The sequence below is a fragment of the Fusarium odoratissimum genome (genome assembly GCF_000260195.1).
Source record: "Fusarium odoratissimum NRRL 54006 unplaced genomic scaffold supercont1.27, whole genome shotgun sequence".
Classification (NCBI taxonomy): domain Eukaryota; kingdom Fungi; phylum Ascomycota; class Sordariomycetes; order Hypocreales; family Nectriaceae; genus Fusarium; species Fusarium odoratissimum.
Window position 1 is genome coordinate 109073 of NW_022158711.1, and position 26835 is coordinate 135907.

A 26835-nucleotide genomic window follows, 5' to 3' on the forward strand; every position below is an offset into this window, starting at 1 on the left:
AAACGAAGCCATTCTAATCAAGAAATTCTTATGTAATGTTCTGTTTACTCAAAGCATTGGTTCGTATACAGATCTAGTAAATATCTGTACTGTTATAAATAGAACAGTTCCATTGGACTAAGGAGACCAGGCTACATACATGTATATTGGCGAGAAGTTGTGGATAAGCTAACCCGCTAAAGCGCGGACAGATTGTAGCTCAGACACTACGGCAATGAGTTAATAGTTGCTATAGTCATTTTGTAGGACGGCTCAAGAGCTCTACTAGTGACATGCGTCTTACTCTTTCTAAATTTAGCTTCTGTTTGCAAGTTTAGTAGCAAAGCCTGAAGAACAGCCCTTTGTTTTGAAGCGGCTAGCCTCTTTTAACGTTGGATATGAGGTATGTTGTCTATTAGTTTTAACCTTTACAAATGCACCTATTCACGATGGAAAATTGGATGACGAATAATCCCACGATTTAATTGACGCTCTCTGTCACATCAAAGAAGCTCAGTTTGGGTTCTTGCACGATATTGGCTCGGTGATTCTATGTAAAATCTTCTGATGTACATCTTCTTTAAAGCATCAAAAAGGACTGACCAGTCACAAGGGTACGAGATACAAGGATCGGCTCCATGTTCAATTAGATATCGATTCCTCGCAATAGGGCGACGGCGACGTGAGGCAAAATCAGCCTGGGATTCCTACTGGTGCCTAAAATATTAGTGTTAGCGAGGTGGTCGAATGGAAGTTGAGCCAATTTGATGAAGCGCTTTTCTTGCGCAATCGCATGATGTGGCGCCTTTCTAGCGGCGCTTGAAGTATGGGGATTGTAACGCCCGTGAAAGATGAGCTCCAATCTTCGATAGCAATAAGGCTGATCATGGAGGTGAAAGTCTGACATATCGACGCACCTAAGGTTGGCTTTGTGATTTTGAAGGAATTCGAGTACAGCGTCTTGTTTATTGTAAATGGCAGCTTGAAATGCGTTTTCATAGCCCCACCCTGGAGCGTTCACATCAGCACCTTCATGCACGAGATGTGTAACGATATTCAAATGGCCGGAGACGGAGGCAGCGCAAAGGGCAATACCATAGACTCCTCCTTGGGCATTAGCATCAACACCTTGTTCTATCAGATATAGAACAATATCCAAATGGCCAGAGCAAGAGGCAAGGTAAAGAGCAGTACAAAACTCTCCTTCTTGGGCGTTGACATCCGCACCTTTGTTCAATAGATACTTAACAATACCCAAGTGGCCATACTCTGAAGCACACTGAAGAGCGTTATTGGATCTTCTTGTTCGGGCGTCAATATCAGCACCTTTTCCAACTAAGAATACAACAATATCCAGATGGCCAGAGCACGAGGCAGAAAAAAGGGCAGTGGCATCACTTGAATGAGCGTTGACATCAGCACCTTCTCGAACTAAATGCGCAACGGTTTCCAAATGGCCAAACTTGGAGGCACGATGGAGGGCAGGATCAAGCCTCCCTTCTCTAGTATCCGCCTTGGCGCTTGCGTCTATAAGCTGCTTGACGGAGCTTTGGTCCCCAGACCAGCTTGCATAAAACACTTGATCATGCTTTGGTAAACGACGCCTAAGCCATTCGTGCTTATCATTCATCCTTGTTTCAATGACCTTCCTCCATCGTTTGAAGAGTACGTGGTTCGAAAAGAGCTCCATTGACAAATGTGTGAAGGTACTGAGCCTTGACCCGCGGCAGGAGGTATCACGCAACCAACTGTCTACAGCAAATGGCAATAGACGATGTGTCCTCATCAGCTCTTTGTCGGTCAAGGAACAATCCATTTCCAGGAAGTAGACAAGGCATATTTCTGTAATGGTCAACTTTGCGTTAGACTCGATCAATAACCCGTCGAACTCGGTCCTGGGGCAGGATAATATAAACTCCTTCACAGACGAATGGGCTAATTGCAGTACTAATGTCGCATCATGTGATCTACTGCGCTTGCGGAGCGGACGGGTAGAAACTGCGACAAATAATGTAGAGCAAAGTGACGATATCTCAGCTGGTAATGGCATACGTTCTTTCATAATGAATCGTGAACCGGGCTGTGCTGTAAGATTTATCGCGAGAGCATCGACAGCAGCTTCGAGCTCCATTGGGATGTCCGAGTACGCTAGAAACTGAAGAATGCGAATGACATACTTCCTTCTAGTATTTGTAAGCTCGTTTAATACTCGGTAATATGTCTCTTGAAGCGTCTCTGGAAGAGTCTCAAGGGTTGTATTGACTTCTTCTTTGTTGATGCAGTCTTTCAAGCGCTCCAGTTGTAAAGCGACCCAACGAAACCTTTAAAATCAATGATTAGCTTTTATTATTAGAAGTCAGGATCTTCGGGGGCTTTACACTCCATCTGCCTTCGCAGTCAATGTGTTCACGATGTCATCCTGGGTTGACTTTTGCCTGTGCCAACGACGAAAGCTTGTGGACTTGGTCACAACATCATGGACATAATCAGAAATATCTCTGCCCACGTTATCTGTTATAAGTGAGATGATACGGTCAGAATCAGCCCATGTTCCGATAGAGGTCTTGATGTCATGTTCCGGACGGCTTGTCACGAGGAGATGGGTGTTGACTGGCCCGTTCCGAAAGCTTTTTATCCAGGTCAATGGCTCATCTCGCCGGGTGCTCCGGTTCTGATATTCATCTAGCGCATCAATAACAATGAACACCTCTCCCCCAACCGACAGCATTTCGCGAAAGGTGAATTTCAGCTGTTCTACCGTTGCTTGACTACTCCCGCCACCACATTTCGAATGAAGTGAGGTGATTGGATGCCGAGATTCTGGCCGGCTGCGGTAAAGCTGACTGATTAGAGATCGAATAATAGCGTGGAGAGACTGTCTCTTGCTGTCGGTGAATGTTATATAGAAGTACAGTATTGCGCAGTTGCGGAGTTGGGGGAAAGGGCTGTTTCGTATATCTTCAATAACAGTCGAGCTTAGAATAGTCTTCCCTCGACCGGAATTCCCATTCAGCCAGAGAAAAGAACTCATCTGGAACTTCCATTTGAGATACCGAGGGCTATTTAACAACCACTGCCCGGTACCTGAGTGGCAAGCTTCGCGAGCCTTGTTGTGATCGACAGATGGATCAGCTGGATTGAGCCATCTCGATATAGCATCATCGTGAACGCTGGACGAAAGAGATTTTATGTCACGACTGCTTTCCGTGGTCATCTGGTGAATATCATCAACCTTTTCATTCACTATTTATTGCTATTAGCTTCCAGTAATCATATAGTAGCTATTGTATCGCATGCTTAATCACTCACCGTGTCCCAAAAGAGTTTCAATTCGTTCCTCCTTCTGCACGCTGCTCGGAGCTACTTGAAGAAGTAGGTCCTTGGTGTAGGCCGCGGCGGCCATAGCCGCATACCCTTGCCACTCATCGGACTTATGTGAATCAGAATAGTCACAGATCCCCCTAATGACCACGCACTGGAAGTGATTCATTAGCCCTGCAGCTTCCATCTCAAAGCACAAGATACCATGCTTCGCTGCGAGCTTATCGCGTAAAAGTGCATCCTTCATCAATTGGTTGCCTGATGCTATCAAGCCGCAATGGATGGCAGGATTGTTTTCGTTCTCGTCTCGTTCGTCTCTGTGTATCAGCTTGTCATCGCCGCAAGAATTGCTACAGACTACGCCCTCGCCTCACTTATGAACGAAGTCTGCTTTGTATAATCTGTCGGTGGAAGCCTCTGGCCTCTTGTATCCCATGCCTAGTCGCTTGTATTTTAGGAGTGCTTTATCGATGTTGCTGTCAATGCTGTGACCTTCCATCTCATACCTAGCGTGCAGAGCACTCATAGCTGTTAGGAACGTCATAGGTGGCTGGTTCAAATGACCAGTAACAGTGAATTCCTCGCCTTGGATCGCTTTTCCGTAGTCGTACTGAGTGACGCCGCCACTGTTTCGACCTACAGATCCAACAACAATATCACCCAGGCGGATATCTTTAGTGCATGGGACGCCACCACCAATTCCGACCATGAGCACAGCTGGCAGATTAGAAAACGTCCGAGTCATGTCTTTCAAGGCAGCTGCGGCATTGACCAGACCGTATTGGCCGTACGGCAAGACTGCAATGACAACATTGTGCTTTCCAATGCTGCCGAGGGTGTAGTTGTTGGCGTCATTAATCTCTGCGTTGTCAATGGGGTCGCGGAGAGCGTCGAGAAACGCTGTAGCTGCGATGAGCTCTTTGGTCAAAGCACAGATCCAGCCAATTGTATATTCCTCAGCTTTGGGCATGATATACTGCTTTACTGCCACGTAGAGTTAGCTAGGTATATGCTGCCGAATGGACGTGCTCAAAATTCTCTCCGAAAACAACATGCAATGTAGGAGGACCTAAGTATTATGCGAACGAAGAATGACGGAATGAAAGTGAAAGTTCCATGGTATCTTTGAGCCTCATGAACCAGACCACTATGCATCACAGCCTGCCTCTTGATTGCCGCCGGCGCGTAAGCACAGCCCTGAATTTTGCTCGAGCCTGCATATTATGGCTTGACCGAGCGCTAAATTCCGCAGCGTCTTGCATAATACGACCATTCAGCCCAACTTGGCACCCGCATCAAATTTATAGAACAGCCTATCACACTTACCCACATGTCCCGGTGGCTGGTAACCACTCCAGCTGAAATTCTGACCGCATTATTGCACACATTTGTGATACTGCCTCTTGACCAACCACTTTGGGCGGTCGTGCTACGAATTACATTACCTTGGGGAGGCAGGAAAACTTAGGACCTTTATCCTGAGCGACGAAAAGACTTAGGTAAGTTTAGTGTATTTTATTAGTAGGCCTTTAGACCAGTTCATTATGACACTCTGCTTTGACGTCAGAAGTTTCATTACCCCCGAGGGATTACCTGCTGCAGCCACTGTAGCAACTCTTTCTCATTCGGGAAAACTAGTGAATGCGGCAACGCCGCAAGCAATTTGCATCTGTGCCTATGGTCATAACCTGAGCCTTAAAGGTTTCAGTGGTATAGATTAGGTTGGAGAACATCTATATCTATTATCCTTAAATTCCTCTTAACCAGACAACAGTCCGGACAAAGCCCCAAGCGACTAGCCCTGCTGCCAAAGCACAGTCTTATCTCCAATAATGCTAACCTTATCAATCTCAACCATCTCACTGTCCGTAAGTCTCCATCCAAGCGCCTCAATAGCACACTTCGCCTGCTCAACGTTCCTGATTCCAACAACGGGCAGGACCCCTTTGCTGATATTATAGTTCAACGCAACAGCAGCAATACTCTTGCGCCGCCTCTCAGCAACTCTCTGCAAAGTCTCAAGTACAGGCTCGAGGTCTTCCATCTTATAGCTGCTGAAACGGTGTGACTTGGGCGGCGGGTTATCCTTGGTGTACTTGCCAGTCAATCGACCCTGGGCTAGGGATGAATATGACTGGAATATCATGCCGCTAGCTTTGCACTTCTCGATGTTGCCGGTGAGTTCGGGGTAGCGACGTAGGATGTTATACTCGCATTGATTGGTCGCGAGAGGAATGTTGAACTTTGCAAGCTCGTCGTTGATCTTCTGAACGTCTTCAACATCATAGTTGGCTACGCCAATTGAATGGGCGAGGCCTTGTTCAACGCATTGAGCCATACCTTCAGCAATAGTGGCGATGCTTTGCGGATGAATTGGGCCATGGACTAGGTAAATGTCGACGTAATTGAGGTTCATGCGCTGAAGACTGGCCTTGAGACTCTTAATGGGCGCGTCGACGGGATGCATAAAGTTGGAAGCCTTCAGAGGAGTGCTGAAGTACTTCGTCTGGATAACAATGCTTTCACGAGGAATGTTCTTGACCAGTTCTCCGATTATCCTCTCACTCTCTCCGTCACCGTATGCCTCAGCTGTGTCTATAAAATTGATACCAGCTTCATATAGCGTCTTCCAAGCCAAGATGACATCAGGAAGCTGTTTCTCATCCCACTGCCATGTAGACTTGTCGCCCCACGACCAAGCGCCAACACAGATATGCGAAGCGTTCACGGGCTTTTGAGGACTCGGAAACTCAACACGAGAACTGGGTTCTGGGCAGTATGATGTAGGAAGAACGTTGGCACCGGCAGTTTCTGGGTCTGCCCAGTTAGGTTTCTCCGAATGAAAGCCCGATACAGCGGACGTGCCTGCTGAAAGGCCAGCTTGTAGTGCTTTGTCCATATCGAAAGAGTTCGGAAATACTTGGCGTATGTGGAAAATAAAGCTTTGAGGAACTTGGCGAAAAATGCCACGAAAGAGATCAAGCTACTTTTTAATCATTCCTGCTATTATAGACCATTATACCTACTGAGTTGCTATTGATGATTTTATGATGACAGTGCCAATGCTTCATAAAGTTATGTCGGGTTGTTTACGTTTGGGCAGGGATTTTTGGAGTCATGATGACGCTACTCCAACTCTGCTATTGACTTTTCATAAACTGAAACATGGCGTGACAAACGAGGATGCGGCAATTATTAATACCGTGATAAGACAATCTCTACCTACGGTTCAATGACGTTATTGTTCGCGCATATGTTGCCCCGTATCAACAACTACGCATACCAGAAAGTTGCGTGGTTCTTATGACTTAGCTTGAATCAATGACGTCACATGTTTACATCCTCGTCTTCACATGCCAAAAGACGCTGCAAATAAACTTCCATTCTAGCAGCAGCATGAAATATAAACCAGCTTCATACACCTTCCTTTGCAGCCTATCCAACGAACTTTGACATACTGCTATTTCTGCATCGCCAAGATGGACTTCAACGATCCCAAAAACACAAAGTCTTATTCCGATGCGCTAAAAGTCGATCCTAATTCTATTATTACGACTTCAATTGATACAGCTCCCGTGACTGTTGAGCGAAAGCCATATCAGCCCGGGGTTGACAAACCTAGGCTGGCCCATGCAGGTAAGCATGATCGAGCTGGATTTGGAGATGTTGGGTAACCAATAGTGTCCAGGTGTTGCGAGAGTCAATCTTGCTGCAACCCACGAACGACCTGAAGGAACGACTGATGATGATTGGGCTGATCGACATCGTGATCAAACGGTAAGCTTTGTAAATACTCGGCAGATCGAAGTGCTGATGTCTCTCAGGTTCTGCAGCAGCATTGCGACTTCTTTGATAAGGTCCTTCTCTCTTCCATGATCGTTTGGATGTGAGACTAACGATTTCAAGGACCACGATGGCGTGATCTGGCCAGTCGACACTTTCACAGGTTTCTACCAACTAGGCTACGGAATCATTCTATCTATAATCTCCGTCCTCGTCATCCACGTGAACTTCTCATATCCCACGCAGTCCTCGCTCCTCCCCGACCCTTTCTTCCGAATTCACATCGACAACATTCATAAGGACAAGCATGGCAGCGACACGGGAACTTATGATACTGAAGGACGCTTCATTCCACAGAAGTTCGAGGACATTTTCTCCAAGTATGCGGAAGGCCGTGATTACTTGACCATATGGGACGTGAGTAATTTGATGAAGGGGCAGAGGTTGATCGCTGATCCAATTGGATGGGGTGGTGCTTTCTTTGAGTGTAAGAAAACCCATTGGCGTCTTTTGTGTTATTATTGCAAGACTAACTTGTTTTACAGGGCTGGCCACTTACATATTGCTTTGGCCGGATGATGGGCGTATGATGAAGGAGGATATCAGAGGGATCTACGATGGGAGCCTTTTTTATAAGGTCGCTGCTCGACAAGCCTCGAAGTAATGGCCTCCACTATCATACGAGTACTAAGCTGTCCTAAGGACGTGTAGCTATGTCTAATGCAATGTGGAGTCATTTGTGTTGGGTGCTGCCATATCTTAGAATGAACAGCCAAGAGGCTTGGTGTTAAAACCAATTTGAGTATTTATTCACGAACTGATCAGAGTCTCTTTATTTACATTTTCAACCTACTCAAAAGCATAAATTACTAATAATAGCTTTTACCTGCAAAGGCTGCATACAAGGCTGACACGCAGGCGCACAGTGAGGCCGAGCAACTGCAGCCAACGTAACGACAGTCTGTTGGTCATGCAGCTGAATTTCCCCAACTGCTTACATGTTTCAGAGGTGAAGCCTAACTTCAGTATTGTTTTGCTATATGCACGATTGTTCTGCTGTACTATCAACACTTGTCATGGTCTATATATTCTGCATCTAATGAGTTTATTATGAGCATTCATCATGCCTTTGGGCGAAAGCTCGTGAGAATCTTCCAGCGGATGTGCGAGACTGGTTAGCCTCCCTTGAACAAGGCATACAGCTCAACGCGACAGGGACCGAACAGATCGATGCACTCATCAAACAGACACCATAAAGCCAGCAAGAGCTTGGAAGGAACAGTCACAGGTTCAAGAAGTACTTTGACAACATAATCCGTTGGTTGGATAAGTTCAAAGGGATTGGCGATGTCGTCTCTTCTTTTGACCCTGTGCATGCGGCCCTTCCATGGGCAGCCTTTCGATTCATATTGCAGGTATTATATGCCCCGATTCCGATGGCCTGATTGGCAATCTAACTTCTTGTAAGCTATATTGGCCGAACGAGAGCAAGCAGATACCGTCCTTGAACTTCTTGCCTCGACCCCGCACTTCGTCTTCTCTGGTCGCGTTCTAGAGATGGTCTACACACAAGAGTCCATGCATATCGGAGAGACCCAGGATGATATCAAACTTAGTCAACAAGGCCTCGACAACTTGCGCGAGGAACTCATCAAGCTTTACTCGGCGCTGCTCAGTGCTCTCAATTATTCCTACTTGATTTCGAGCCAGTATAAGGTCAAACGCAAAGCCACGGCAATATTTAATTCATCCGAACTGGTGAGCATCCATCAGGACCTGGAAGCACAACACAAAAAGGTCATAGATCGCGGAGAGGACTGTCGAAAAATCCTGAGTCATACCTTATCCCGCAAATCTCTCGACTTGCTCAGAAGCATCCAGCCATCTCTTACTGAAATAGGGGATCGAGTCCGAGAATTACTGGTACGAATCGACGAATCCGAACGACGCGAAACTCTTAAAAGTATTTCTGCCATTTTATATCGGGCTCATCACGAGGAAGTCAGTGGCAAACGAACGGCCGGCACCTGTGAGTGGATACTGAAAAAGGAGAAGTTCATTCGATGGGAGGAAAGTGATTCATCAGTAACCATTCTGTATGGAAATCGTAAGTTCGCCAACTCTCCAATTCATTCTTATTTGGGGCTCAGAAGTTATAGCTGGGGCTGGCAAGACGTTTCTCATCTCAAGAGTAGTCGACTATTGCACTGAGAAGGCTGAAGCGAGTGAGGCATTGGCTTTTTTCTATTGTAAGAGAGACGAAGAGAACCGGCGGAGTCCTCAGGATATCCTCCGCAGCATCCTTCCTCAGCTATCTAATCCAGTCAAGGACGTTGAAAGTGGAACGATTCACGTCGCTCTTAAAGATCTGCCAAACAGACTTGCACTCAATGGTACAACCTTTGATGTACCAACCTGCGAAAATCTGATTGGAAAGCTTATCGAAAGTTATTCCAAAACTACGATTATTCTTGATGCCCTTGATGAGTGCGATAGAAACACTCGAGAGGAGCTTATGAGAGTCCTGAGCAACCTCGCAAATGGCAGCTCAAAATTCCGCGTCTTTATCTCCAGCAGACATGATGAGGACATTCTACGACATTTCAAGGGTACACCTGTCATGGAGATGGAGGTAACAGACAATGAAGAAGACATCTCCTGTTATGTGGACGATAGGCTGTTTCGAGATTCTCGCTGGGCCCATCTAAGTCCCGAGCTTCAGGAGGAGGTCAAAGCAGTGTTTCACGAAAAAAGTCTAGGCATGTTTCAATGGGCAGCACTGTAGGTAGACCAGATCCATCGGCTCAGAATATGGAACGAAAAGAATATTAGGGAACAAATCAAGATCTTACCTACCGGACTCAAAGGTGCTTACGATGTTGTCTGGAATCAGATGCAAGAGATGTCCTCGTACGAACAACAGCTAGCTAGGCGAGCCTTGCAATGGGTTCTGTGTGCATTCAGACCATTAATGACTTCCGAATTGTCGCTCGTGATGCAGATCGACCCCAACTCCGTTTCGACAGAAGCGAATACACTTTTCACCCCGGAGACTATCCAGAGCATCTGCGGAAACTTGCTTGTCTACGATCGGAAGTCGAATGTTTGGCGATTCTCACACTTGTCGGCACGAGAATACATCGAGAAGCATCATTACAGCATACTTGAATCACATCACCATGTTGCTATTTCTTCTATTAAGTTCCTTGAAAGAGATTTGGTCTGGGTGCCACCAAGTCCGAAGTTCCGCATTAAACACTTTCTCTGGGTCTCTGCACCAAGTCGATCTGATCCAGGTGGTCCTTATGTTGAATTTACAGTTATCTGTCCCTATATAGTTAAGCATGTACTTTGGCATGCCCATGAATTGGATTCGCCTAAGTTCAGACACTCTGAACTCTCGAATCTTTTACGGAACTTCTTCGAACCGATTTCACAAGGTAGCTCGTCTTTCCAGACTTGGAGGCGCCTCTCAGTAAAAATGGAGAGCCAGAGATCTCGCCTCGCGAGGAAAGGCCTAGGGTACTCATCTCTGCAAATATCATCGACACCTCTCCAGGTTATGTCCATTCACGGACTATTTCACATCCTGAGAGACTTGTGGGAGAGAGCGGGGGACGAACTCAACGTATTCCATATGTTGTCACCATCTCCCCTTACCCTAGCCATTAAGTACCGGCATGAACCCATCTGGAAGTTCATATTGCTCGCAAAAGCAAAAGTTAACAACGGCGGCCCGGGACCCCTGACATCAGCAATAGAATACGACGACATGGAAGCTTTCGAAGCACTGCTTGAAGCTAAGGCAGACGTGAACCATGTTTATCCCCTTCCTATTCAAATGGCTCGATCTTTTGGTAGCCGGCCTGATCTAACAAGGCCAGAAACACCTCTGGAAGCTGCGTTGTGGCATTCAAGAAAGCAAAGTCGAAGATACTTTATACAGAGACTGCTTGATGGAGGTGCAGACGTGAATCTTAAGACACGAACTGGAACTACTTTGGAGCTCGCTGTCCAGTACGCCGATGAGGAAGCCGTTAGAATTCTTCTCGACGCAAATACAGAAGTGTACAGTCCAGATCACCTCCTAAGCCTGGCGGCTAGGAACCGGAATTTCAACCTCGTTCCATTATTCCTGAAGCTTGGCGCCAATATCGAAGAGCCGTTTAAAGGAGTCTTACCATTAGTGTGGGCGTTGAGGGAGGGAAATCTACCGAGTGTTCGATCCTTGTTGGAGATGTCAGGCACATATATTGACCTGTCTTATCGAGATCATAGGGAGGCAATTCTCTCAGCCCTATCGACTCGCGATAGACCGAATATTTTCCCCGCTCTTCTCTTTGAATCTAACCCTCTTATCAATTGGAGGGACTGTGAGACCGATACCCTAAGCAGGGCCGTAAGCTCATATCCCAAATATGAGTATGAAATCCGTGGTCTCGGCTTCGATGGGTCTAATTTCGCGCTTCAGTGTAACGAAGGAACAGCACACCGTCAGCTAAGCTTGTTCGATACTTTATTCAACGCTGGAGCAGACCCATATGTCAGCGTTAATTTCGACTCTGGAAGTACGTTGACTGCAGCTGCTTTTCATGGTAGATTGCATCACTTCCGTGCTCTTCTTGATCAGGAGAATTTTCACGTTAAACAAGAACAGAGAACTCTGTTTCGGACTGCTTTGTTCGTTTTGATGAGCGGACACCTAGGTATCGTATCTTGGAAATCTCCTGATAACCGGCGGAAGCCCTTCGGTGGCGAATACCTTTGTCCAAAACATCTAGAGGTCCTGCAACTCCTGTTTGATGGAGATTTGAACGTTTACATTCCAATCTATGACTTCTTAGATCCGTTGATTCCACTCATTTATATCAATGGGGAAGGCTATGAAATCAACAATCCATGTCACTTGTACCGAAAAGGTTACTATGGATGTTTTTCTCGACTTTGGTTCTCTATCATGTGGAATCTACAAAATGGCACATTTCTACAGCTTCCTCTGCGTTCGCAACTTCTACGATGGCAGTTTCCGGGAACATTGCCTCACCAATTGACTATTGTCACAAAGTTGACGGCATTTTCTAGAGCTCGGCCAACCTACTTCATCAAGCTTTCCATGCACCGCAATCGCTCTCAGTTCATTATTGTTCCGGTACAGCAGGAGGTTCGCAAGTTACTGAGCCAGAAATCGGGCGATAGGGGATGGAAAAGGTACAAGCCTGAAAGCTTTGGTTCCACGGGATTCACTCAGGTACCAGACAAAGGGGTTGGAACTGGATTATCAAACACTGAAGTTGATGTTGCATCTGGCAAGGTTGAAGCATATTGCGATTCTCACTATAGTAGGAATATTGGTTGGGCTCTCATTGCGTCTTTGGTCGGATTGTTTTCTTTTTTCATTGCCCTCTTGCTGTCAACTAGAGACTATAGTTAGTATTTCAAGCCTTTTGAACAACACATGAATGCATAAATCTGGAAGGCTGTTTCTGTTTCTTGAATGGTCTAAACAGTTGCTGTCGGTATCGGTCGTGGTGTTTGCTTGAGATGAGTCTTAAAGATGAAGATGTCGTAACGCATAACCTTTTCTATCAACCGCTACGAACTCTGCACCCAGACTGTCCGGCACATAAGTTTTGGAGCTATTATAATAAAGCATTTGTTCATCCCTCTTGCATCGTATAGAAGTGCATAGATTATTAGAGAGTTCTCTGAGCTTTCCTTGGGGGATTAACGCATCGAGGACGGTTCTATATCAGCATTTCTAACTCGAGCAGTGTAAAACTTGACTAACCTACACTCCAACTTGCCATCAGAGGAGTTACATGAAGTACAGAGATGTGTGGTAATAATCACAGTATCTATGGATGTAATTATGAAGAATTAAAAGCTCGTCATACAGATCCAATTCGCGAAAAGCACCGCATAGTTGAGTAACTGAACAGCTCCAGACAGTGAAGGACCAACCCCTGCAATCCCGAGTTGTCGCTCCACGGCCGTTCGTAAGATCAAGTCATCCTGCCCCCGATAGCCGATTAGTCAAACAGATGAAATTGCCGGTCTGTTTCCGACTTCTGATCATGTGCAGGGCTGTGCAGTGCGGTTTGTGGAACGATTGTTGTGATTCCTCTCGGTGTTTTGATCTCGGCTTATTCGAAGTCATGAATAAGCAATATTATTCCCGCGCTAGATCCGATAGACCGGGCAAATGTGGATCCAGTCACAGAAATATCCCGAGAATACGACGGACAGTAAGATTCAGTTTATAAGCCATGGTATACGAAAATACCGAGATGTCATACGATTGAACATGTTGGTTGTACCAACGAAGTAAGACGAAATGTTATAAAAGATAGCCAGGGTCTCCAACAATGAACCTCATCAAGCACAACTATCATCCACTACACCTGCATTCACAACAACTCTTCACACTTGTCATAATTTCTCATCTGACAACAACCAAAATGGTCAAATACGCTAAAGACCAGCCAGCGGGCTTCACAAACTCCGTTGATAGAGTCGCAATCGTCGGCGTAAGAACACTCAGCCTTTGTTCCACCGAACGCCACTAACAAACAGGTCAGGCCGGCGGTACGATCGGCTCTCACATCGCCAATGCCCTTCTGCGAAACGACAAGCATGAACTCACCGCACTGACCCGCAAAGGAAGTACCAACGATCTCCCCGACGGGATTCGCATCGCCTCCATCGATTACAACGATGAATCAACCCTTGTTGCCGCTCTCCAGAGCCAGCAATTCCTTATCATAACTATGGCTCCCAACGCTCCGAAGGATACGCACAGCAAACTCGTCCAAGCAGCCGCTAAAGCTGGAGTACCTTACATCATGCCAAATGGCTACGCCGGCGATATCGACCAGGTTACACTCGGCGAGGACACTCTGCTTGGACCGATCGCGAAAGCGAACAGAGATGAGATTGAAAGGCTGGGTATGAATTGGATTACTGTTTGTTGCGGGTTTTGGTTCGACTACAGTCTTGCCGGCGGCGAGAACCGTTTTGGGTTTGATTTTGACAAGAAGTCGCTTACGCTTTATGACGATGGCAATGTGAAGAACTCGACTTCTACACTTGCGCAGGTTGGAAGAGCTGTTGCCAGAGTTCTGAGTTTAAAGGAACTCCCTGATGATGAGAACGACGAGAGTCTCACGATATTGAGCTTCTTGGACAAGGCGGTTTACTTGAACAGCTTCGTCGTTAGCCAGCAAGACCTTTTTGAGAGCGTCAAGCGTGTCACTGGTACTTCTGACTCCGACTGGACTGTTACTCATGAGTCAAGCAAGAATAGGTACGAGGAGGGTATGGCGCAGGTTAAGCACGGAGACATGTCTGGATTCAGCAAGTTGCTCTACTCGAGAGCTTTCTTCCCAGAGGATCCGAGTAATCTATCTGCTAAGGCTCAGAACGAGTTACTTGGTTTGCCGGAGGAGGACCTGGACGAGGCGACGAAAGATGGAATTGCCTTGGTCGAGGCATTGAAGGGTCGTGGTGAGCGTATGAATCATTAGATGAAGGCGAAGGTCATTAACATGCACGCTTCGTTGTATCTAGTCACTCTACTCAACATTGTAGTCATGCCTCGTGTTTGAGATCTAGATCTTTCCATTGTGACGGAGGGTGAAAGTTAAATACAAATAAACGCCGAGTCCGTTCGACGGTGCTTCGGAGTTTCTCAAATCCCGCTTACTTGTGCTCTGTCGAGTATCTATTCTCTCGAAATGGCTTAGGTTAGATACCTTCTAGCCTTGACAACCCCGGTCGAGATTATCTTAATCAAGCCGTCGGACTTGTTCAAATACTCCGAAATGCCCTTTACTGCATGTAGTCCAAACCTTACAATACCGGATATGCCGCATTACATAGAACCTCCCCAGAAATTAAGAGGGTAAGTTTCTGAGCCCTGTGACACTTTTCCTGAATAAATCTCAACGCAAGAATCACTATGTCCTCCAATATCAAATCGAATGGTGTCGCCATCATTGGTGCCGGATTGGGCGTAAGTCTAGACCTGCCGTGATTGATGCTCGTTTGAGATTGACCAATGTTACAGGGTACCGCTCTCGCCCTAGCTTTGCATCGCCAATCGATTCCATGTCGTATCTTCGAGACCAGGAGCGCAAATTCGGCCATCCTTTCAAGTGGCGTAACGCTCACACCTAACGGGTGCCGAGTCCTTGATGAGCTAGGGATCTTGAGTCGCTTGCAAGAGAAGAGCTATATCTTCGAACATACCGTCACTAAAGACGCAGGTGACAAGACCGTGAGGAAGACGAGGATCGCTTCGGATGGCCCGGGTGCTTACCCTTGCTACCGTTTGTATCGGCTCACCCTCCTCCAAGAAGTGAAGATGGCCCTGGCTGAGAGGAACATACCGATCTTTTATGATATGAAGTTCGAGAAGATAATCAGCGATACGCGTGAGGGGGTTGTCTTCCAGGTTGGAGACAGGACAGAACGCGCCGCAATGGTGATCGGATCTGACGGTATCCATTCAACTTTGAGACGACACATCACGGATCTTACTCCAGTTTATACTAATCTGTTATGTTTATATGGGCATATTCCAACGAAGTCAGTGGAATGGCCCGATCAGGACTTTGCCGCTGGTTGTACAATCCTAGGGAAGCCTGGTAGTCTTTTCATGGTTCCTGAAGTGGAAGATGGATCAGATCTCATGATCGGAACGCAATTTGCGTATCCAGAAGCTGATCGAAAAGGCTGGGAGGCTCTCGCCTCCGACCCAGCATCTCTGTCCGCTTTATTGCGGAAGGATTATGACCAATGGCATGATACAGCGAGACATGCTATTGATGAATTATGCAAACGCCCGGAGAGCATACAATGCTGGCCATTCTACGCCATGCCTAAGCTACACAGCTGGTCGTCATCTTCTGGAAATGTTATCATGATAGGCGACGCTGCTCACGCCATGCCGGCCTCGTCGGGCCAGGGAGTGAACCAGGCCTTGGAAGATGCTTTCTCACTGGCCAAGGTCTTATCTTACGAATGGAATGAAGAGGTTTGGCCTTCGGTGCTGAGTACTTGGCAGTCGTGGCGGCAGGATAAGATCGACAGGATACATGAGATGATGCGGGCGATTAATATGATGAGGTCGTCCGAGCTGGAAAGATCGAAATTGCTGGGCACGGAGAGCAAGGAAAAGTCTACGAAGGATAATATGCAGTGGCTATTTGATTTGGATCTTGACACGCTAGAAGCCAAGCTAGCTGACCATAGTAAGCTGTAGTGCTTGTATACGCTGGGGGAGCCATCGCCGATATCGATCTTCTGCAGCGGCTCGATTTCTTCTTTAGTATTTGCTTTTCAATCTATAGTAAATCCCAGTTGTTTCTTCCAGTCAACCCCGCATGCCTTCCTAAGAAAAAGACTTGTTATCCTGTGATATTGTTACTGCAGCAAGTAATGCAATATTTATTTTCCTAAGATCCGTTATCCCATAAGGTCTTGGTTCCTGGACTATAAATCTCTAGAAAAAAGCCAGTTTTCCTATACCCGACCTGGTCAGGTAATTGAGGGACTGTAAGCCTTGAGGATATACTTTAGGCAGCTAGCGCAGGCAATTGGAACACGGCATATCTTTTCCACGACTCAAGGTTCTACTCAAAAACGTTCCACGAAAACCAGCAGTGTCTACAGGTGGCTAAGGTGAAGACTTTATTTATTGAACCATGCAGGTGTACCTGATTCGCCTCTGGCAGCCTTACCCCGCACCAAGAACTGGTCGGCCTCCCACAGCTATTTCGCGCTTTTGGTTATATGGCCGACCTCGAATTATCTTTTTTCTCTTCCTTATCTTTATTTTGAGTTACTTTCCCTCAACAAAAAGCATTCCTTCTATTGCGAAGCCGGATATTGAAGGATAACAAGTTCTAGTCGACTTAGCTTGCCTTGACCTTGATGCACATAGAAATACTGCCCAGCAGCTGCCTTCCTCACCATTTCCCTCTGACACTTCCAACACAACACCATCGCTCTTGTGTCCTCGACTCCTCCATTATGGAAGACACCACCAGGCCCTTGAGCACACTGATGTTGGATCAACCATCTTATCTAGACTCCCTTTCCGAACTGGTTCATTCAACTGAATGCTTATCATCAAAGGGCTATGTTACAACTCGCCTGTCAGATACCGACCTCGAGAAAAAGAGACGCTGTGCGAGGTGCAGCGTGTGTAAGATTCCTTCTCTTTTATCCCTGGAACTGAGATCTAAGCCAGCTAGTGCTTGCCAAGGAAGAAAAAAGAAGGCAACAAAGATTACTTCGTCAACAAGATCCCGCGCGTGCGAATACCCCAGCTCCCTTACAGAGTAATGCTCCAGACGAGATCGATTCACTCAGGATGGATCAACTGCAGTTAGAGGAAACACGCGCACCGGTACCGCGATGTAAGTTCCACGACGGAAAAACAGTCAACAAGGTTATACCTCTGCACTTTCCAAGCGAATCAGGGTTCGCTGATAATTATGACAGAGATGGACCTGCTGTGGCGAGCATGTGATGGGACCTCCTTGTAAGCAAGAAGAGGATCACCAGCCTGAACAACGTACTCTCAAAGATATATCCAATCGCTGGCAGTACACTGCAACGCCATCGTCAACGACAAAGGATACACGCAAAGCTGTCGTGATCGACTGTGAAATGGGAACAGCAGCATCCGGAGATTGCGAGCTGATACGGCTGACTCTTATCGACTATTTTTCCAGCCATGTTGTGATTGACAAGCTCGTCTGGCCTGATGTTCCAATGAGCCACTTGAACACCAAGTGGTCAGGCGTAACATGGAAGATGATGTATGAAGCACGGAACAAAGGGAAGGGCGTGTTTGGCTGGAGAAACGCACGTTCTTTGATTTGGAAGTTCGTGAGTCCAGAAACAATTGTCATTGGGCATGGTGTGAAATCAGATCTCACTTCATTGCGATGGATTCATCCTCGAGTTATCGACACGCTTATTGTCGAGGGAGATAATCATGGCGCAACGACTGGGCTTTCGTTGAAGAAGTTGGCTGAGGAGCGGTTGGGCAGAGTCATACAGAAAGGGAGAGGCCACGATAGCCTTGAGGATGCGACTGCTACACGAGACTTGCTTCACTGGAATATTGTGAGAATGGTTAAGGGTACAGAGGCTTGAGTGATAGAGCCATCGTTTTGATGTGGAGGCTAAAGATTATAAAGATTGTATCTGATTATGATTAGTTGCGGCAGCTCTAAGGTTCTTTGAGAAATATTGTTTTGGTTGTGGACTTGGATGGATAGAATCAGATAGGTTACAGCCTTAAATTCCATGCAACAAAGGCGTGTCGTGTATCCTTCGCCGGCCTTACTGGACTTACAATAGCCATCGGAGTCATGTTCTTTGCTAATGAGAACATTAAACGGCTAGAGATCTCTAAAAGCCAATGATAGTTTCCTTGTGCTTGTGCACAAGGTCGGTAAAATTCAGTATATCCTGTAACCGCTCTCGAGTAATGTAGCGATCGAAGTAACCGTGGCGATGTCCTTAAATGAATCCTAGATGCGCTGGCCTGGCTTCCGTTGTTGTGACAGCTACAATGATAGGTATAAAGTGTCCATATAAGCCATCACTGTGCCTCGTTATACGACTTTACTGCACTTTAAAAGTTAATTAAGGCGATCTGGAAATGTGATTTGGACCAAGACAGAGCTGCCTAACCTAGACCATTTCTTCTATCACAAATGATCCATGTTGCCAAAAGTTCAATATTTCTTAATTATTTACTTGTCTCGTCTTCGCACTCGCAGTAATGTTCCAGAAAATACCAGTGGCTAGTCGATCACCTGTCTGGTTGAGCTAGATATTCAGAGTTACGCCCCTGTCAAACCTATCTACCGCATAAGAGAGGTTAGTATAATCAAATCCTATCAGATTAATAAGTACATCTACGAATATTCTACGGGAGGAGTAATTTATGGCTTTATTTCGCATCTTGTTCTGTCCCCCGCATCTGAGATTTCGGACTAAAAAATCACCACATAGCAGGTCTCGGTCACGTCAGCGCGACTGGCGAATCATCAAGCTACCCCAGCGTTGCAATCGCGGATACATGACTCCTACTATTGGGCTTATCAGCGCTGATCTGAGTAATTTCGGAAATACTTTCGTGAAACACAAGCTGACGCAATTCGTGTGCAGAATGAGCAGTAGGTTATTCACTCTTTCATTGGATGGGCTATAGCATATTGTTCATGCATTCCCTTCGCCACGGAGGACGCTACATCGGTTAAAACGCGACGAGATTACTCGAAGCAGTAAAAATTGATAGTGCGAGGGAAATAAGACCCCGGGGAATGATGCTGCAGCTTCAAGGGTGAAAATAAGCTTAAAAGAAAGTTTTCTCCCCGATCAGCCACAATCTTCAACCTCACCTTATTCTCAATTAGAATCACAATGGCAGAGAAAAGTAGAGTGGTTTCATCCGAGAAGGTCCAAGGCGCACAAGACCTGACCCCGGGCTCAGACTCGGACGCTCCTGTTGTCGCTGTTCTACAAGAAACACCCAAGAGGAGCTGGAAGTCGTACATATGGGATACCTTCGACAAATCACCGGAGGAGCGCAAGTTCTTGTTCAAGCTTGACGCTGCTCTTATGACATTGGCGTCGTTGGGATACTTTATCAAATACTTGGATCAGGTAAGATCACTCTATTGCTAGGTGAGACAATGGCTGACCAGTGACGGGACAGGTGAACATCAACAATGCGTTTGTTTCTGGGATGAAAGAAGACATGAATCTGTTCGGCAACGAGCTGAACTATATGCAAACCTGCTGGACAGTCGGATATGTCATCGGAGAAATCCCAAGGTAACTCACCCTCATGTCAATGATGAACAGAATACTAACAGCTTAGTAACATGCTATTGACGCGCATCCGACCAAGTATCTGGATCCCCGCCTGCGAAGTAACTTGGTCCGTCCTCACAATCCTTCTCACGAAATGCACAAACGCCACCCAACTCTACGTCCTCCGCTTCTTCATCGGTCTGGCAGAGAGTACCTTTTACCCTGGAATGCAATACATCGTTGGATCGTGGTATCGCAAAGACGAACTTGCCAAACGATCATGTCTCTTCCACGCCATGGGAAACGTTGGGTCTATGGTATCAGGTTATCTGATGGCTGGCTCGCATAACCTCGATGGCGTACATGGCTATCACGGTTGGCAATGGTTATTCATCACTAACACAGTCGTGTCTTTACCCATCGCTATCGCAGGATTCTTCTTTCTACCGGATTTGCCTGAGATTACTAGAGCTTGGTACTTCACACCAGAGGACATTGCCCTAGCAAAGAAACGTATGGAACTTGAGGGCAGAGCTCAAAGATCGCCTTACACGAAAGCCAAGTTTAAAAAGATCTTCACCAGCTGGCATATCTACACCTTGGTTCTTCTCTACATTCTCTTCAACAACGGCAACGGCGGAAACTCCCAACCCGCATTCCCTCTCTGGCTCAAATCAGAAGGCTACTCCATCCGCGACGTAAACCTCTACCCCACCATCGTCGAAGTAATCAGCGTCATAACAACCCTCATCTACGCCTGGACATCAGACAGTCTCTTCCGCGGCGCCCGCTGGCCCGCCATCGTATTCTCCGGCCTCGTCAAGATCATAGCCTACGTCGGACTCACAGTCTGGAAAGTTCCTACGCCGTTTACGTGGGTATGTTTCATGCTCTGTGGCTTTGGCGGCGGTATAAGCGGACTTACGTTTGCGTGGGCGCATGAGATTTGCAGTGATGATAATGAGGAACGGGCGTTGGTTACGGGGGCGATGAATCAGATGGCATATGTTTTTCAGGCGTGGTTGCCGTTGATTATTTGGCAGCAGGTTGAGGCGCCGAGTTATCCGAGGGGATATCCTACTATGGTTGGGATGGCGGTGGGGTTGATTGGGATTGCGTTTACGATTAGGGCTTTGCATAAGAGGCAGATTAGAGGGCATAGACATGCGTTGGTGGGTGAGGCGTGACATGGCAAAGGAGGATGTATGTAAAAGTTGAGTATAGTATGTAGTGAAAGCCTCTATATCTATCGCAGTCCGTACAATCTGATCAGCCCACCGTTGTCCATGGTATCATACCTCAAGCCCAATCCCCAACTCCATCTTCATGTAGATGAATATCCTCCATCAACAAAGATAGTCTGCCCCGTCACAGCAGCACTAGCATCACTCGCCAACCAAACCGCAACACCCGCAAAGTCCTTCGGCAGCCCATTCCGTCCAATCATCGTCCTCGCAGCATGAGCGTCAGCCTTGCCCGGATCATTAAACGTAACACGCGCCAAAGGCGTGTCGACAAGACCTGGCGCGATAGCGTTGCACAAAACGCCATGCTTCGACCATGCTTCAGCTTGTGAACGTGTCAGGCCCAAAAGACCTGCTTTGGAAGCTCCGTATGCACCGCTGTTTCCGAATGCTCGGAAGGATTGCTGGCTGATGATGTTGATGATTCGTCCCCAACCGTTCTCAGCCATCTTGGGTCCAAATGCTTGACCGAGTGTGAAAGGTGCAGTGAGATTCACAGCGATAGTCTCATCCCAAGCTCCCTGCGAGAGGTCGTTCATATGAGGTCTATAATTAACCCCCGCCGCATTGACAAGAATATCAGGTGTTCCAGCATTCGTTTTTATCGCATGAATCGCATCGCGAACAGAAGCTTGGTCTGAGAGATCAGCGACGATTGCCTCAGCTGTGACATGAAGATCCGCAAGATGATCGATAGTATCTTGAAGGGGTTTCGGTCGGCGCGCGACAAGAACGATTCGACAGCCTGCGCGACCGAGAGCAATTGCCATTTCGCGGCCTATGCCTGATGAACCTCCGGTTACAACGGCGACTTTGCCGGCGAGGCTGAAGAGACTGGATAGGTAGCCTGAGATGGCCTGGGGGCTTGGAGCCATGGCGGTGAGAGGACGCTAAATCTGGTGAAGATTGGTGTAGTGGAAGAGCAAAAGTTTGTAAAGACAGTGGTTATATGGGCTGTAGAGATAGTCGCGTGGCTGTTTGGCTGGGTTATGAGTCTTGTGAGCGAAATCGGCTGACGGGAATTGGTGCACGAGGTGTACTGATAATTGCATGTATGCGGGGTAGATGAATCGTGACTCAACGTTATTGACTAAAGCGGCATTTCACGATCAAACATCATGATTACAACAAAAACATGAAATGCCTCTATAATAATCGCAAAATTATCAGCAAAAAAGAAAATTATCATCGGCGCCAATTGAGAATCGTTAAGCAGTAGCTTCTATCCTCACCAAAACTAACCACCAAGTCTCAGCCCCAATATCGACAACCCCAGGCCCATTAACTTCCAGATGCGCAATATGATCACTCAGCGCACTCAGAGGTCCCAACGGTCCAGCGCTCTTGTCGCCTTCTGCTGAAGCTTCCAATAGCGCCTTCACGGAAACACCAACGACCTCTGATAATTGTTCTGTGTTGACCAAGCTCGCGTGTAGTCCTCGCTTGTTCAGCCAATCGTGATTCGCAACAACGACATATGCGACCGCGCGTTCAGCGGGTGTTTTCGGTTTTCGTGTGGCTGCTGCGATTGTTCGACCCGGAAGACTAACGACTGTTCCTACAGCACCGAAGACAGCGCCTAGGGGAATTGATATAGCGCCTCCGACGACACCAGCCGCGGCGCCAAGGATGTTTCCGCGCTTAGTGTTGGCGGCGATGTTCTTGCCAACGCTCTTAGCATGGTTCTGAACATTTTTTACGTAGTTGACAGGTTGTTGGCCAACGCTCTTGGCGACATCTCCAGCGTGATTAATAGCGCGCTCTCCGACTTTGGCTGTCATGAAGGCGGAGATGGTATCGAGGAACGAACCCCATGCTTCTTTTGTAATGCCATGACAAAGAAGAGCGGGTGCGTAAGCTTTTAGGAAGGGAGATGTTTGGGTGGGGTTCTCTTGGGGGATGGCGATGGGGGGTTCTTGGGCGGATGAAGCTTCGGAGTAGCTTGGGAGAGGAGACTCGGATGGGAAGTTGAAGGGGTTTTCGGCCGTGGGGATCTTATCGGATGATGGTTCGTTCGCAGATGAGGGGCCTGCTTCGGCTTGGTAAGCTGGTGAAGGATCTGAGGGCTGAGTTTGGTTGGCGAGATGCTCTGCTTCTTTGGAGGAAGACATGATGAGAGAGTTCAACGATATGAGAGGAAGATTGACGAATGAGACGAGAGTGAGATGAGAGGAATTGAATACGATAAATGAATCAGCGACCGTAAGATCTTAAATAGCTGGTAAACACGGCTTAAATGCCACTTCGTCATCGGTTATAACGGCATCGTGCTCAGCCCTAAGATCTCAATTAAACCAGATACTGAACCAATAGGAGACTCCGATAATCGCGCGGCTGAATTATCTCGAATCAGTTGACGGAATGAGACTAGTGCGTCAGCCTCTGGATCTAAGCGAGAGCGAGGGGATCCATTTGCGAAGCTACGTAATGAGGCTGTGCTGACATCGAATGGCTTGCTGTGTTTTGAAGATGAACAGTCGGGAAGAATTTGGAGGAGACGACGCATAGCTCTTATGTTTCGGGGTATCAATACGGTCTGGATAAGTTCCTGAGTTAAGTGCCTGTTTAGGATAACGGTGCCGCCCGCGTAACATGTCTTCCTTCACGAAATGGCCAACACTACTCACTCATCTGCCAAATTCTCCTGCTCCAGCTGCCGAAAATTCGCCCTATCATAATAAAACCCTCCTTGCTGGATAAACATGCAATGATTAATCTCTCTTCCGCCAGAGTTACTCACCCGCCAGAGTTTCTGCGATTCCAGGCATTGCGAAAAATGCAAAGCAGCTTCGTCTTCAGAGTATGATCGATCGCGAGCTCGAAAATGCAGATTGAACATGACGTTTTGGCTCGTTGCGGGAACAAGCGAAGGGGGGCTTAGCTTCCAGAGATTTAGGTGGCAGCATTTGCAACTTACTCCCGTCTGGAGTTTTCCCGTGCGAGGATTGAGGGAGGGGAAGATGATGCTTGCTGCGAGGCGGTAGTGAAGCCAGCCAGGCTTTAGAAGCGATTGCACAGGTTCTTTCAGGCCTTTGTCGACTTTGATATATGCCGCTAGTAAATCCTTTGCTAGAACGCCACGAGTCTTTGACATTTTCTGATCATCCCATTTATGAGTCTTGAAAGACGCACATCCATTGACTTCAAGGCTTCGGCAAGATCCTCAGTGTGTTCGGTGTATAAATCCTTCCATTGTTCCCTCCTGCTGATGCATGCTTGGTTGACGAGAGCTGTCTCCGGTGATGCACGAAGCCACTCGAAACAGCATCGCTTAGCAGTCGAAAGGAACATGAATTCGCCGAACTGTCCGCAGAAAGTACACTTTGACGTCGTGAGTGCAGTGTAGACATCTGAATACGAGACATAGCCGCTAAGATCTGTTCTTCTCAAAGCGTTGGGCGCATCTGGGGCGTAGCGCAGAACACGCTGGTAGATGGTGATAGCAGTTGAGAGGTACCGCGCCCGGCGACTGACTTGTCTAAACCGGCGAAAAGAGTCAATGTCCAGATGCAATACGATTTCTTCGAGGAGATCTTGAGGCAGGCGGGCCAGAACACCAAGGTTTGGAGTTTGAGTTTTATAGCAGCGGGAGAAGAACCTGCGGACTTCCTGGGAGAATTCATGGGCTTTGGGATCGAGCGTCGGAAAGTAGTATTTGGTTCTGTTGTAGAAGCAGGTATGAAGAAGCTCGCTCCTGCTGACTTTTATGTTTTGTGTGATGCTAGAGGGACCTGTCACCGAGTTAGTGTTGGGTACAGAGATGGGAGCCATTTTGTTGATGAGGTGAGATGGGATGGAAGGAAATGGGAGGAAGAATCAAGAAAGCTGTGGAGACTTTGTTTATATGCTGTCAACACTGATGAATTAAAATCTTGATTCTGTGATTCATGGTCTTTGGTAGAGTTAGAAAAGGAAACCTTGGCAGTGGACATGGAGCATGATAAGAGGTACATTGTCTTACCACTGTCAGTGAAGAAAATTTTGTATAATGTGTATCACAAGGTAAGCTTCATTAAACTGCATTATACCTCGTAAATGTGATACTTCTTGATCTACCATACGGTTGATGACAAGGTTAAGGAAGAAGTCTGTTTTACTTTCAGCCATTCACCAGTGACAACGTTGAGATACTGAACCTACGCCGAACTAACTTTTCATAAAATTCGTGGCGGTCTGCCTTAGGCTTTTATATCTAATCTAGCTGTAGCAATAGTCTCATCGAATGCTTAGGGATCAAACTCCCTCTTGCTAGGATCAGGTCCACCTGCCACCCAGAACAGCAAGTCTGGCCGCTTCATACCTTCGCCGACCCAGTAGCTATCACCGATTCAGGACCCAGCAAGGGACACGACATGACTCTAACATTTCTGCTCTCTGACAGTTTGCTATTCTTCAGTCTTTCTCTCCTCGTAGTCCAGTCCCCCGTTCGTCCCAATACATCCAAACTCAGCCAGATCTCAAAATAACAATCCTAAGCTCAACAAGGCCCTGCCAAGTCTCCTTCATTATATCAACACCTCTGTGATCAGACTCCATTAAGATTAGTCTGTCGACGACGGTACAAAGCATAGCCAAGTAGGATGAAGATGTAGAATGCGATTTGTACAACGACACCGACCAATACCTAAAAGGCCTCGTTGTTTACAACCGGCATCTGGTCTACAAACCGCCGGCAATACTCCGCTCGCTCACTAATACCCCAATGCATACCCCCATTCGCGGCAAACCAGGACTCTCGACCAGGCGGTACGCGGTTCATCCAGATTCGCTGTGCATGCACGCAAGTCTCGAAGTGCTTCTCGAAGTCTTTGTGTGAGTAGCATCGGTCGCGGTCTTCGGCATCAGGGTTGATTCTCATGTCGCCTAGGGGGCCGTTTGCTCGGATGAGTCGCTTTTCGAATGCTTCGTGGCAGCCTTTGCAACTACGTCCTTCTTCTATTTCACCCGTGGACGTGTTTAGATAGGGGAAATGGATGCTAGCGGCTGTCCGGTATTGCAGCCATTCATCGTAAAAAAGGTCCTTGACTGGATCAGACGTGTCTATTCCCAGTTCGGAGGAGCTGAAGACGTCGTCCACCAAGACACCTCGGATGCCCTTCAACATTCGTCCGGGCCGTGAATGGTTGCGGACTTTGATAGACCGCATGGATGATTTAGCAAGTGTTTCGAGGAGACGCGGACGATTGTCATGAGTTCCGTACATGGTGAATCGTGGATAGTAGGTGAGCATTTCCTCTGATCCAATAACCGCCATGCGGGGCGATGTTTGAAGGCACTTGTGGCAGGTTCGAGTGCAGGTCGGGAGGAAGAGGATTGATCCATAGTCGCCACAGAACTCGCACTTGGGGGAGGTGAGCGCCTTGTGGATCTCGCCGATGGTAATATGGGGACTCAAGCCGGTACGGATAAGGTTGATGACAGCCGTGCTACCATGGACCATGACCTCTTTGCAGTCTAAAACTGTCTCTGTGATTCTGTGCGCCTTCGCGTTTATGTTTCTGAACCGGCGGAAGGACTTGACATCGAGATGACGAAGGATGCTGTTCATACTGTCGCTGGGAAGCTTCTCGAAGAGAGCGAGATCAGCAGTAGGTGTGCCGAGAGGGTTGGTCAAGGCTTGAGGGATAGGACCGAGGTTCTGCAACATGGGAAAATACTATTTCGTCCTAGT

At 47.2% G+C, this 26835-nt stretch overlaps 12 protein-coding genes across 12 annotated transcripts; 6 read left to right on the forward strand and 6 right to left on the reverse strand.

Annotated features, from left to right (window-relative positions):
- Positions 1-625: 625 nt before the first annotated feature.
- On the reverse strand, positions 626-4270 carry FOIG_12517 (uncharacterized protein; the record flags this gene model as incomplete). Its single annotated transcript, XM_031213430.1, has 4 exons — positions 626-2300; positions 2358-3222; positions 3289-3617; positions 3675-4270. The coding sequence occupies 4 exons, from the start codon at positions 4268-4270 to the stop codon at positions 626-628; spliced, it is 3465 nt and encodes a 1154-aa protein (XP_031056761.1).
- An 816-nt stretch (positions 4271-5086) lies between these two features.
- Positions 5087-6427, reverse strand: FOIG_12518 (alcohol dehydrogenase). The gene is made up of 2 exons (XM_031213431.1): positions 6166-6427; positions 5087-6111 (listed from the first exon to the last, which is right to left on the reverse strand). The coding sequence occupies exons 1-2, from the start codon at positions 6197-6199 to the stop codon at positions 5096-5098; spliced, it is 1050 nt and encodes a 349-aa protein (XP_031056762.1). The 5' UTR covers positions 6200-6427; the 3' UTR covers positions 5087-5095.
- Positions 6428-6779: 352 nt separating this feature from the next.
- FOIG_12519 (uncharacterized protein) lies at positions 6780-7853 on the forward strand (the record flags this gene model as incomplete). The annotated part of the gene is made up of 5 exons (XM_031213432.1): positions 6780-6936; positions 6989-7077; positions 7125-7157; positions 7207-7570; positions 7629-7853. 5 exons carry the CDS (start codon positions 6780-6782, stop codon positions 7745-7747), a joined length of 762 nt encoding a protein of 253 aa, XP_031056763.1. The 3' UTR covers positions 7748-7853.
- A 617-nt stretch (positions 7854-8470) lies between these two features.
- On the forward strand, positions 8471-11730 carry FOIG_12520 (uncharacterized protein; the record flags this gene model as incomplete). Its single annotated transcript, XM_031213433.1, has 5 exons — positions 8471-8498; positions 8552-9190; positions 9243-9864; positions 9916-11651; positions 11714-11730. The coding sequence occupies 5 exons, from the start codon at positions 8471-8473 to the stop codon at positions 11728-11730; spliced, it is 3042 nt and encodes a 1013-aa protein (XP_031056764.1).
- Positions 11731-13541: 1811 nt separating this feature from the next.
- Positions 13542-14606, forward strand: FOIG_12521 (uncharacterized protein; the record flags this gene model as incomplete). The annotated part of the gene is made up of 2 exons (XM_031213434.1): positions 13542-13610; positions 13662-14606. 2 exons carry the CDS (start codon positions 13542-13544, stop codon positions 14604-14606), a joined length of 1014 nt encoding a protein of 337 aa, XP_031056765.1.
- A 434-nt stretch (positions 14607-15040) lies between these two features.
- On the forward strand, positions 15041-16345 carry FOIG_12522 (uncharacterized protein; the record flags this gene model as incomplete). Its single annotated transcript, XM_031213435.1, has 2 exons — positions 15041-15094; positions 15149-16345. The coding sequence occupies 2 exons, from the start codon at positions 15041-15043 to the stop codon at positions 16343-16345; spliced, it is 1251 nt and encodes a 416-aa protein (XP_031056766.1).
- A 1113-nt stretch (positions 16346-17458) lies between these two features.
- On the forward strand, positions 17459-18249 carry FOIG_12523 (uncharacterized protein; the record flags this gene model as incomplete). The annotated part of the gene is made up of 2 exons (XM_031213436.1): positions 17459-17536; positions 17590-18249. 2 exons carry the CDS (start codon positions 17459-17461, stop codon positions 18247-18249), a joined length of 738 nt encoding a protein of 245 aa, XP_031056767.1.
- A 1278-nt stretch (positions 18250-19527) lies between these two features.
- Positions 19528-21107, forward strand: FOIG_12524 (uncharacterized protein; the record flags this gene model as incomplete). The annotated part of the gene is made up of 3 exons (XM_031213437.1): positions 19528-19770; positions 19823-19941; positions 19988-21107. 3 exons carry the CDS (start codon positions 19528-19530, stop codon positions 21105-21107), a joined length of 1482 nt encoding a protein of 493 aa, XP_031056768.1.
- A 137-nt stretch (positions 21108-21244) lies between these two features.
- Positions 21245-22039, reverse strand: FOIG_12525 (uncharacterized protein; the record flags this gene model as incomplete). The annotated part of the gene is made up of 1 exon (XM_031213438.1): positions 21245-22039. The coding sequence occupies one exon, from the start codon at positions 22037-22039 to the stop codon at positions 21245-21247; it is 795 nt and encodes a 264-aa protein (XP_031056769.1).
- Positions 22040-22212: 173 nt separating this feature from the next.
- On the reverse strand, positions 22213-23499 carry FOIG_12526 (uncharacterized protein). Its single transcript, XM_031213439.1, has one exon. The coding sequence runs from the start codon at positions 23273-23275 to the stop codon at positions 22373-22375; it is 903 nt and encodes a 300-aa protein (XP_031056770.1). The 5' UTR covers positions 23276-23499; the 3' UTR covers positions 22213-22372.
- Positions 23500-24233: 734 nt separating this feature from the next.
- On the reverse strand, positions 24234-24935 carry FOIG_12527 (uncharacterized protein; the record flags this gene model as incomplete). Its single annotated transcript, XM_031213440.1, has 1 exon — positions 24234-24935. The coding sequence occupies one exon, from the start codon at positions 24933-24935 to the stop codon at positions 24234-24236; it is 702 nt and encodes a 233-aa protein (XP_031056771.1).
- Positions 24936-25788: 853 nt separating this feature from the next.
- Positions 25789-26811, reverse strand: FOIG_12528 (uncharacterized protein; the record flags this gene model as incomplete). Its single annotated transcript, XM_031213441.1, has 1 exon — positions 25789-26811. One exon carries the CDS (start codon positions 26809-26811, stop codon positions 25789-25791), a length of 1023 nt encoding a protein of 340 aa, XP_031056772.1.
- Between the last annotated feature and the right edge of the window lie 24 nt (positions 26812-26835).